At 40.7% G+C, this 12,643-nt stretch overlaps 1 protein-coding gene across 1 annotated transcript in view; it reads right to left on the bottom strand.

The window, feature by feature from the left end:
- The window catches only part of MIPEP (mitochondrial intermediate peptidase), a 164,521-nt gene that overhangs the window by 121,531 nt on the left and 30,347 nt on the right, over positions 1-12,643 (bottom strand). The window contains exon 10 of the mRNA XM_002748900.6: positions 10,538-10,590. Coding sequence (XP_002748946.3) covers positions 10,538-10,590 — 53 coding nt within the window. The remainder of the gene's footprint in view (positions 1-10,537; positions 10,591-12,643) is intronic.

Genomic DNA, 12,643 nt, shown 5'->3' on the forward strand with positions numbered 1-12,643 from the left:
ATCTATTAATTTTTATTAAAATGAAGTCAATTAAAAAAAACACACACAAAAAGAAGTCAACAGTGCCATCGTTGGGAAATTACGCATAAGAGGCTTACTTTTACGCTTTCTTACAAGGGCCCAGAGCAACTTCAGGCCTAGTTTTATCTCTCTAATGATAACAGTATCCTTCTGAGTGCTCTGATAGTCCAAAAATTATCAGGATTTTCCAATATGGCTGATGGGCGCACGAATCCTTGCAACCCTGTGTAAGCAACTGTGACTGCTCCCTGGCTCCTCCAATGTAGTTCTCACCCTGTGTAAGCAACTGTGACTGCTCCCTGGCTCCTCCAATGTAGTTCTCGCCTCAGCCCCACATTGTTTCCCATTGCCAAGGCTCTCAACAGGATTCAAGTGAAAACTCAATCCCAGCACTTTGGGAGGCGGAGGCGGGCGGATCACGAGGTCAAGAGATCAAGACCATCCTTGCCATGATGAAACCCCGTCTCTACTAAAAATATAAAAATTAGCCAGGTGTGGTGGCACGTGCCTGTAGTCCCAGCTACTCGGGAGGCTGAGGCGGAAGAATCGCTTGAATCCAGGAGGTGGAGGTTGCAATGAGCCGAGATTGCGCCACTGCACTCCAGCATGGCGACAGAGCAAGACTCCGTCTCAAAAAAAAAAAGAAAGAAAGAAAATTCAAGAGGGTGTTCTTCCAATTTCCAGAGCCCTCGCAGTATGCAGCTTTCTGTTACTTTGTCCTGTGCACTGTTGCCTGCTTGACCTCCAAGCTCTCCCAACTCCTGTCTCTACTCTACCAGGTCTACTTGCAGCTCCAGCCTTTGGCTGCCCTTACCTCTAAAAAGAAATGCAACACCCTCTAAAAAAGCTGTGTCAATGCAGTAAACTATCATTAATCACCTGCCATGTGCCTGTCTGACAACTCCTCAGTGTAGAAAGATGAACACACTGGAACCATAATGAACCACAAATCCAAGTGATCGGGGCAGAGGAGCAGTGTAAACAAGGCACTGGCTCAAAGATGAGGCTGTGGTCAGTTCCACCTGCCACAGGGGAGAAGCTGGGAAGGGGAGGAATAGAGAGAACTACAAAGAAGAGGCAGCATTTGAAGTGCACCTGGAAAGGTGAGGCTCCTGGAAGAAACGGAGGGCACTCAAGGGGGAAGAAGGAGAAGAGCCAAGGCCTAAGGGGATTCAAGCAAATGGGGCAGACAAGCCCAAGCAAGTACCAGTGCCTTAGTCCTCACTCAGCTGCCTCAGCCATCCAGAGTGAGACTACAGGCCCCTCCACACCCACAGTGACTCTCACCAAATGCAAGCTACTTCTCTCCTGAACAAGAGTCAGAGGGGAGAGGTCCCGAGAGGGTAGAAGAGATTGAAAAAGCTACAGGGTGTTTTCCGCAGCTCCAACCCACATCTGAGGGGCCCCGAGGAGTAGTCCCACATGACCTCTCAGTCAAGTGGCTGTGACTGCTTTGCTCTCAGCTCACGGCTTCAACACAGAGTGAAAAAACATGCACAGAGGGTGTTTCAGTGATCACAGGCCCCACTATGGCCCTCCAAAGCAGGTTCAGCACGTGGCTCAGATTGCCCAGCAGAGTACTCCGAGGTGGAGGCTGGCCTGTGAACAATGGATCACAGCATCTCTATCCTCAGCTTCCTTATCTACACATGAGAACCTTTTCCTCTCTCATCTAGAGACCCAAGACAGTGGGAAGCACTGCGAGCAGCACAGAGAACCTCACAGCACAGCAGAGTCACAACGAGCAGAGAACAGAGCTTAAGTGCATTTTGAGGATTCGGCTTCAGTGTCATCCCTGCCATCACCTCAGACTCTTCTACAGTTTTACAAAAGTTTTATGACTATTTTTTGTAAAGAATTCCATGGATCTGGACCCAGAAGTAAGAGATCTCTAGAAACCTTTGATTCCTCTGAAGAAAGAGGAAGAAAATTATGTTATCCATTACAGGTTCTGAATGAAGTCCAATAAACACTCTGCTGTTCTGGTTTAAAATACACAACCTATGAGTCTGCAAATTTTCAGTTTTCAAAGAACCAGAACATACAACTATCAACATGATACAATGGTATACATATAATTAGGTCTTGTAAATTAAGAGCATTAGAATTTATCAAAGTATCAAAATCTTCATCTAATCTTCATCCAATGCTAATTATGACTGAAATAAGCACAGAAATATCGGTCAAGAAGAGACTCTAAACTGAAGAATTCATCATTGTAATTTGAATTTAAAAAATCAATGGATCACTGTATGTATGAAACACACCTATGAGTCAGACTTATATTTCAATCTCTGATGCACCTGGAATTAAGGTAAAGAAAGAACTTGGATGTTACGTCCAAACACCACGGCCTCAATATGAAACACAGTTAAGTACAGCCAGAGAATCCATGCTGGAACTGCAGGTAAACAGAGCTTCAGTCTTACCTTAGTCCATTCAGTGAGTGAGAGCAAATGTGACAGAGAACAGGTGCACCCAACGGTAAATGCCCACAGAGGCTCGTTACAGAATGGACAAGATGGCCTGCCAAAGGGCACATGTGGGCAAGGAAAAAATGCACACTTAGAACAGAGCATGTGACAATGCTGCCAGATAAACTATTTTTAACTTGATTGAAAGCAAACGAAACTGTTTTTGGCATCAGGAATGACCAACTATAATTCCTATGTTACAGCCGGATGACATTTTGAAATGTGAAATGCTGTCTTGAAAAGCACAGGAAGAGCTACTGCTTTATTTGGTTAAATAGAGAAGGTAGCAGTAGAGGAACTGAATGATACTAGAAACCTGTTTGCCTTTCAGGTAATTACACAGAACTGCAAAGACATTTCCCCTATTTCATACAGAATCCACCACTGCTAAATTGGTTCTATCTTGACTTCTGAAGCAGTGGCAAGAAAATGCTTCAGCCAGACTTCCTGACAACCAGGAAACAATTTTCATTAATAGTGCAAATCAGCAGCACAGTTCACTGGAAACCGTGGTTAACAGAAATCAAAGCTAAACAAAGACAGTACAATTCCATCATCATCCTAGAGATTAGGAAAGTGAACCAGTAGGTCTGACTTTAGGAAGAGAAGATGACACCACGCCAATGTGCCACTAGATGACAGAACTCTCACCAGAGGCTGGGGCCAAATGTTACTACAGCAAGGAGACCTCTAGTGCAAGTCTCTCATGCAGCTTCTTAAGCTGCTATCAAAATGTAAAATCAAATAGCCATGTCTAAAATTGAATAATAAGAAAGAATAACCAAAAATAACGCCTATGTGCTGCATCTTGCTTTGGGGAGAACAGAATAGGAGATGTGCAAATGTTGTAAGAGAAGGTACATGTCAGACCTGGGACAGGGAGGAATGAAAATCTAGTGAGAAGGAACAAGTGACAGCAACAAAAAGGGAAATGGGGATTTTCACCCCCAGAGCCTTATGGAAAATGATGAAAGGAAACTGGCCAGGCGGCCATTCGCTTTGCCCAACCCTCTTCTAATTACTGAGTCCAGCAACAGGCTCCATCCTCAGACCTTTCCCCAGTCGCAGATGATCCTGGCTCAGAACTAGAGAAGTCACCATCCCTTTTTTGTCCTGCGGGGATGTAGCAACTGGTTCTCAAACTCAACTGGGAATAATAAACACAGGTATTTTGAATCTCACTCAACAAGCTGCTCAAAGACTGAATTGAAAATCAAGGTATTAAAACTTTTCAGTGCAATTGGCCAAGTTATGACAAATTTGGCATCCCTCCAAAATGACTGGAATGGACTGAAACACATTGAATCAATGGAATCTCATTAGTTTATAATGACACTTTACAAAGAGAAAGCCAGTTCAGAAAACTATTAAAATAAATTCTTATTTTGAGAATTGGTGATTAAAAAGAATGACTTACTCAGATGAGGACTATCGATGGTGTTAAAGTCACTGGGTAAATGATTGAGGGAAAACTGGATGTTTCCGTGTTGCCTGTAAAGCCACACAGATCCCCTTCTAGTTGAGAGGGAATCCCTCACTGCAGACTGCAGAGATCATGTTGGCATCAGTCTACCTTCACATCACATCACCCTCGGTGGGCAAATGGTATTTCATGTCTTTTTTTTTTTAAGAGAGGGAGTCTCACTCTATCGCCCAGGCTGGAGTACAGCAGCAAGATCCTAACTTGCTGCAGCCTTGAACTCTGGGGTTCAAGAGATCCTCCCACCTCAGCCTCTGAGTCACTGGGATTAGACATGTGCCACCATGCTCGGCTATTTCATGTCTTCTGATGTGATGTGACACAGTATACAATATTGCCTATGGGTGTCCATTTCAAAACTGGGAAATGTTTAACAGTGAACATCCAGCTTGCAGGAATGATAGGAAGAGAGGAACTGGTGGAATCACGCCACAAGGAAGCGCACAGGTAAATCCAGAAAATTGGAAATTCTGTAGGACAAATGGCCTGGTCTTTTCAACAACTGTGGCTGATAATATGAAAAAAAGAAGTGAGAAGAGCATGAGGCACGGGGAATTGCTCTAAAGAAGAGACAGGAGACAGAAAAGCCAAGAGAATGCGGAGGCTTTGTCTGGGTCCTAATTCTAACAAGCTAGCTGGGAAAAAAGCTGATTTGATACTACCAAGGAAATACGAATAGAGACTACATATTAAATGATGCCAACACACTGCTATTAAATTTTTATTAGGTAATAATGATACAGTAGTTATGTAAGAAGATGTTCATGTTTTCAGAAGTACATAATAAATGTGTAAGACTGAGATGACATGAGGGCGAGGATGTCCTCTAAGTAGTCATCAGCCAGGTAACAACACTCCTGCCAACAATGAACCACACACGCTACAGGGAGTGGTCCCTTGAGATTATAATGGAGCTGACAAATTTCTATTGCCTGGTAAGACTGTAGCTGTCATAATGTTAAAGTTCAAGGCACTGCACTGGCGTACACAAAACTACTGTGCTGCCAGTCTATGAAAGCCTAACACATACAATTAGGTACAGTACACAGTACTTAATAAACGACTGTTACTGATTCATGTATTTACTATACTATACTTTCTATCATTATTTTGGTGTACTCCTTCTACTTATTAAAAAAAAGGAAGAGTAAACTGTGAAACAGCCTCAGGCAGGTCCTTCAGGAGGGATTCCAGAAGATGGCATTGTTATCACAGGGGACGGCAGCTCCATGCCTGTTATTTCCCTTGTAGACCTCTAGTACGACAAGATGTGGAGGTGGAAGATAGTGATGTTGACGATCCTGACCCTGTGTAAGCCCTGGCTAATGTGTGTTTGTGTCTTGGTTTGTAACAAAAAAGTTTTTAAAAGTACAAAAAAATTTAATAGAAAAAAGCTTGTAGAGATAGGATTAAAAAAAGAGAAAATACTGTTGTTCAGCTACACAATGTATTTGTTTCAAGCTAAATATTACTACAGAAGTATCAAAACGTTTTTAAAACCTCAAAAGTTTTTAAGGTTAAAACATATCTTTCTATAACGGTAGTGTAGTCTAAGTGTACAGTGTCTCTAAAATCTATAATAATGCACAGTAATGTCCTAGGCCTTCATATTCACCCACCACTCACTCACGGACTCACTCCATTCGTGGTAAGAGCCCTATACAGGTGTGCCATTTCTTATCTTTTATGCCTTATTTTCACTGTACCTTTTCTATGTTTAGACATGTTTAGATGCACATATACTTATCATTGTGTTACAACTGCCTACAGATTCAGAATGGTAACATGCTGTGCAGGTTTGTAGCCTAGGAGCGACAGGCTATACCAGAGAGCATAGGCATGTGTGTAGTAGGCTATATACCCTTAGGTTTGTGTAAGTACACTCTAAGATTATACAATGACAAAATGCCTAACGATGCATGTCTCAGAAGGTATCCCTGTACTTGAGTAATGAGAAAAGAGAAAGGGAGGAAAGCAGGGAGGGAAGAAGGAAAACAGGAACAAAGCAAGAAAAAAGAAAATTTTAAGAGATCAATGAAGCACATATAGAAAAATCTCGACAACTGTAGAATCTGGGAGATGAATACACGGAGCTTACTTATGTTGCTCTTTCTACTTGTTTTCTATTCATTTTTTTCTTTGTCCTTTTTTCTTTTGACTGAACCATCCATTACCTAGCTACTTCTGTTTATTTTGAAAGTTTTCATAATGAAGGTTAATTTTTAAAAATGTAAAAGCACCAAGATTACTAAGCCTAAACTAACAAAGCATATAATTTCCCACATCAAAAAGAAGTCCTTTTGTGAAAGCCTATTTTTGAATAGTTTAAAACATAAAACATCCTTATTTCAAGTGAATGTTCTTGAGGTTTTAAGAAACAGACAATACTGAATTCCATTTCCCAATGATATCTTAATTTAAAAACAGCATCAAAATTGGCAGGGTGTGGTGGCTCATGCCTGTAATCCCAGCACTTTGGGAGGCTGAGGTGGGCAGATCACTTGAGACAAGGAGTTTGAGATCAGCCTGGCAAAAATGGTGAAACCTTGTCTCTACTGAAAATACAAAAATTAGTTGGGTGTGGTGGTGCATGCCTGTAATCCCAGCTACTTGGGAGGCTGGGGCAGGAGAATCACTTGAACCCAGGAGGCAGAGGTTGCGGTGAGCCAAGATCGCGCCACTGCACTCTAGCCTGGGTGACAGAGGAAGATTCTGTCTCAAAAAAAACCAACAAACAAAAATAGCACCAAAATAAAGGAAATACTGAAATTCATTACTTACAGAAAAGAAACAGTGTTTTAATCCCCAAAACATTAAAAACAAAAGCCAAACACTGGAAGGATACATTAAACAACTTAAGAGTGATGACTTCTGGGGCAGAGGTAGAGATGAGTGTTCCACTTTTTAACACTGTTAATTTTTTGAGCCATGTGAATGTACTGCCTAATCAAAAATAAAATGTAATTTCAAATAAAATAATTTCAGATACACTTTTCGTATTTGAAGGCTGTAATGTTACTCTTTAAGAAGAATCTTACACTAAAGCTTTAAAAAGGAAAAAATGAGCTGCTTTTTAAGACTTGCTGAGAGTCATTTATACCACTATGGTATTTTCCAGGATCAACCTGTGGCACTTTTAAAACATGTTAATTTCTCCTCCTACTTCTAAACAGGTTCTTACTTTTCTTTAGATGAACATTAAAAACTTGAAATAAATCTGAAGTATTTAACATAAAAGCAAAAGACTCCCTGAGGTTAACTTGAAAAAAACCTCAAATCAAGGAAAGCCCCTTCTATTTTTCATTTTCTGTCAAGTCACATATTTAAGTCTCTACTTGAAAAGTGATAAATTTAACAAGGATTTAGAATCTTCACACTGTTTCACTCTTCTACCCTCAAACCCAACCTATGATGTTTTTTCTTTCTTTTCTCATCCACTACCCATGCTTCTCAGCCTACTCTTGGTCAATCCAGATTATTGAAGCCTTGAGCCAAAAACTCAATCATTTCCCTGTTAAGCTACCTAAAATCGATTTTTAAAACCCGATTCTTACAAACCCTTCTGATGCATTTCTGCATCCCTTTTCCTGGTTCTTTCACTGAGTTATTAGTCAAATAAATAAATTAATATTAAAACTTTAATTAAGATAAGCTAAAACCTCATGTGGGTATCTGGCAGTTTACACTGTGTTCCCAATAAACCTGATGATTTCGGGGACTCAGCGAGCAGGTGGAAGACTCCATCAACCAGTGAGTACTGCAAACACGTCATGCAAAAACATGACATTTTCTTTCTAAAAAAACTTATCACTGGATTGCTTTTCATGGTTACTGGTCTAGATAGAAGCTTGAATAAGGGCTATGAATTAATACGTATTTACTGAGGGTCCAGAATGTTTGTTCTTACAGAGCTTTAAAATATGGTTGACAAGACACATTTAACACATATGAGATCACGGCATGTCCAGAAGAACATGTTAGCAGGTCAATTGTGTAGCACAGGCTGTTAGCACAGTGGAGCCAGGAGCTACACGAGGCTAGTGCAGACTCAGCGGCTTCATGGACCCCTGGCAAGATGTCACAGGTGTGTAAGACAAGCAAAGGAGGCAGTGGGAACCCACGGCTCCCCAGACAGAGGTTCCGGGGAGACAGAGAGAAGTTTGGCTGGGATAAACCGTGGAGGAAGAGCAGGGGTGGAAGAAAAATCAGAACAAATAAATGTGAGCAGAGATGCTCCTTTCTGTAAAACAAAAGTGGGTTGTAAACAGGTCCTCAGTGCACCCAGAGCCATGCTTGTGGGCTGCTGACAGCTGTATTTATACCACTCTTATCTAAATGCAAATCAAGGGGCACATTAATGCAAACTGAGGGTAGGTTATTCAGAACTTTCTAGGAAGTGGGTGATAACTTCCCCCGGTCACTGGCCAGGGCACTTGTAAACTGTCAAGGTGCTGGTGGGAGTGTCTTTGAGCAGTGAAGGCGGCCAGGGATCCCTTTCCTTGCCCTCTGCTGGTCTGGGCTGGTTTCTTTACCTCATTCATCCTGTCTGGACCAGATCCTGTTTTAGTCAGCAGGTTGTGACCAGAAAAGAGGTCCTGCCGATCTCCTACCTCGGAACCACCATCTGGGCTTGCTATGTTTACAGAGTACAGATGACAAAACTATCACTTAAAGTTAAGGTCAAAGCATTATTTAAAATAATCAGTTGCAGGGGACATGATATGGAAGGAATACCAAATAAATATGAGAGTAGCAAAAATTAGAAACAAATGTATTCAATTTACATTACTATCCAGTGTCAAAATTCAAATGCTTTACATAAACATGGAAAGTACTAACAAATTTTACTACTGATTTATGCTACATCTTTAACAGGCCAAACAATCAAGCCAAATCTTTCTCTGACAGAATTTTAAAAGAGAAATTGTATTTTTTAATGCAACTATAGGGAGCAGGGTTTCAGATTCTGCAACCAGAAAACACTTTTGTGAAACAATATCTTATATTAAGCTATAATATATTCTAAATCCTCATTGTTTATCATAACCAAATTATTACAGATTTTGAATAACAGTTTCTATGTTTTCATTAAAAAGAATACTGATGCTGAATTTGAGATACATGTTTAAAAAGTAGTAGCTAACAAAACTGGGCAACACAGCAAGAACCTGTATCTCTACAAAAAAAAATTTAAAAATCGGCTGGGTGTGTTGGTATGCACCTGTAGTCCCAGCTATGCGGGAGGCTGAGGCAGGAGGACTGCAGGAGCCTAAGAGCTTGAGGCTACAGTGAGCCACGACTGCGTCACTGTACTTTGGCCTGAGCAACAAAGTGAGACCCTGTCTCTAAAAAAAGTTTTTTAATAAAAAATAGTATCTGAGCAAATATTCTTAACTAAAGGATAGGAGACAATTGCGTCTTCTAAGTAAAAATGGTTTTGGCAACAGTGATGGATGGCGCCCAGAGAGAGGAAAATAAATGAAAATTAAGTGAGTGAGTGCTTTCATACACTAACTGATCTTAGGCCACCTCATCCTGCTGGTATAGAAAAGGACATACAAAGTTATTGTTTTCTGTTTTTATCACAAAAGCCAAAAGAAATAATTAAGTAAATACATCTAATTTTGGAGAAGTACCTACAATGGTTTACTTGATGCTTCATAGTAATAAAAATATTTTAAAGCTTAATACCAAATAAATATCCATATTATCACAGGACATGCCAGTATGCTTTAATGAGGAAAAAAACAAAATACCTCACATTTTTCTGCTATTACCTAAAACGACCTTAACTCTCCTACTCAAATAGCATATCTCAAAAATTAACTATGAGAGAAAAATGTTAATAGGTTTTTAAAGGGTTGGTTGCTGAGATTGTTTTTTTAAAAATTGCGTATATAAAGTTGCTTGAGCTATAAACATTTTTAAATGTGTTCACTGCAAAAAGAGCTCTATTTCTTGAGTTTACAAATAAATATAAAAATTAGAGAAGTAGTGTGTATGTAGGGAGAGAAGGACATACCTACTTTTCTCCAGTAAAATAAACACAGGAGGATATAGAAGCCAGAGGAGTACTTCATTCGACTTAAGTTCCTTACATCCTTATTTCATTTATACCCTTCCAGACGGACCAATAATGTCTTAACAATGTATGTGTCCAAATAAAAATGAGAAAACATAAGAAAATCACATAGCACCATGCCAAGCACCACTTTATTCTTCCACTGGTTCATTAAACACATGCTGAGCCCCTCCTCTGGGCCAGCAACAGGACACAACAAGGACTCCAGCAATGCTCACAGCCTAGGAAGAGAACCCGAAAGCTATGCAAGGGCAGGGCTGAAGAGGGACCAGATTCTAGAGTTTTAAAGCAGGAAATGATTCATGCACCCAAGAGTTCATGAGTGGAGCAGACCAGGCCAGAAGGGATGGTGTTGGGGAAGGGCTGGCACTGTGGGCGACTCAGTAGATGACAACAGCTGCAGAATTAATGTGCCAAGTGCTGAATAAACATTAGTTTCCTTCTTCCTCTTCCTGTATGGGTATTTCTTGAAAAACTTACCTTTCTGCACGAATCACACCACTGTAGTAGGGGGGGTCCCAAGGCATTACTTCCTACAATGGAATAATTCACTGTTAAGGAAAGCTTCTGACTCTTTCCTAGTTTTTATCAGCAACGTGGCTAGCTCATAGAATATAAGCCGGCTACTGTTCATGTAAATCAGAACAATTTTATCAAATCCCTTAAAAAATTGGTAGCTTGGCAGAAAATACCTGGCTCCTTATTTTGACTTCCCTGTAACCAAGGGACAGTGAGGTATAAGTAAGACTTAACCCAGAATCTGGGGAAAAGGTCAACAAATGTCATTCTAAAATGGAATCTAACAAAAGTCAACATTAAAGAATTATATTAGCCATGATAAAATTTTTCCCAAAATGTAACCCATGTATTAATCCACAAAACATACTGCAGGTAAGATAAGTATACTAACGGTAAGATTAAGGTTCTATCTAAATCTAAACAAGAAGCTTAGGACAGATATCAAAAATGAAAGCAAAAATTGAAAATGTAACCAACGCAGAATTAACTCTAATCTTGGCAAAGAAAATACGTCATAAAGAAGTACTGTAGTACTAGTCGCTTTTGATGACTGGTACATAATACTGAAAGAAGGGAAAGCTCGGATACTTGAATAAATTGTTCTTCCTACTAGGTGTCCAGGAGGACAAAAGGGTGGTTAAGAGGCCAGGCTGGGAAGACAGACTGCCTGGGTTCCAGTTTCCAATCCATACCAGACTATAAACTGCATGATGACAGGGACTTTGTCTGCATTGTTCCCTATTCCATTCCTGTACCCTCAACAGTGCTGGCACAGGGTAGTCGCTCAGTAAATATGCTACTATTTAATATTCTTTTGTTGAAAGAATTAACAGTACCTCCCAAATAAGATTGCTGAATGCACTTACACTATGAAGTAGAACATCTGGCACTGAGTAAGGGCTCAGCAGATGTTGGCTGCTCTCCTTATCACCATTATCCTTTAACGTTTCAGTTTAGGAATAACCTCCTCCAGTAAGAAATGTGCTTTCCCATATTCCATGGTAATACTTAGATCATGGGATGTATGACAACGTAAAATACTTGTAGGCTTATCTTCTTTCTCCCCACGAGTGCCTCAAGGGCAAGGACTGTGTCCCTGGAACCCTCACCCCCCTAGTGTTCAGGTCCTGGCACACATTTCCTCTAACAGATGATTATTTACTACCATCTGCTAGATGCAGACAGAGTACAGGCTGTAATGAGATAAAAACAAGACAACGATGACCTAGGCAGTAGAAAGGCAAGTGACTCAACAATCAGAGGACAGTATGTCATGTTTACATTGCGCCATGTAAAACACAGCCCACGAGAAGGATATTTAAATCACAGTGGAAGGTCAGGAAATGTTCTCCACGTTCTCGAGAAGGCAAAGCCTGAATTGAGTTTTATGATAGGAGCAGTTTATCCAGATGAGATGGGGGAAAGGCATTCCTGTATGTGGTGTTTGTAAATGAATGGAAGCTGCCCACATGCCATATTTGTGTGTCTGGCACATTAATATTAATTTGAATTAAGAATCAAAGAAACCAAACTAAGTGAACAGATCACATGAGCATCACACAGATATTAGGAGAGAGCAATGAACACAGTCACGGCTTGGAGGGGCAGCAGAAGATAAAGCTAGAGAAGCAGGCAAGGGCCAAATCATGAGGGCTTGGCAGGAGGACAGAGCAGGAGGAAGGGAAATCAGAGAATAATTGGGAGCTCCTGGAGAACTTTAAACAATACAATGACAAGATCAGATCTGCTTTTTAGACAAATCCCTCTGGTGGCAATTCATTCAGTCATTATTCACTCATAGTTCAAATACGTGCTGACAACCAACTCTATGCCTAACACTGGGCTAAAAACATGGCTAAACTATCTGAATCCAAGATGGCTTTGAGTGGAGCAAGAACAAAAGGTTAGAAACCAGTTAGGCAATCCCAGTTACCATCTGGGTGAGAATAGTGATCGCAATCCAGGCTATGGCAATGGGCACAGGAGGAGAAGACACAAGAGTTCACAGCGGGGGAGAATCTGCAGGACCTAACAACTGACTATGGGGAAGGGAGTGTGCAGTGCCTG

The sequence above is a fragment of the Callithrix jacchus genome, chromosome 5 (assembly GCF_049354715.1).
Source record: "Callithrix jacchus isolate 240 chromosome 5, calJac240_pri, whole genome shotgun sequence".
Classification (NCBI taxonomy): Eukaryota; Metazoa; Chordata; class Mammalia; order Primates; family Cebidae; genus Callithrix; species Callithrix jacchus.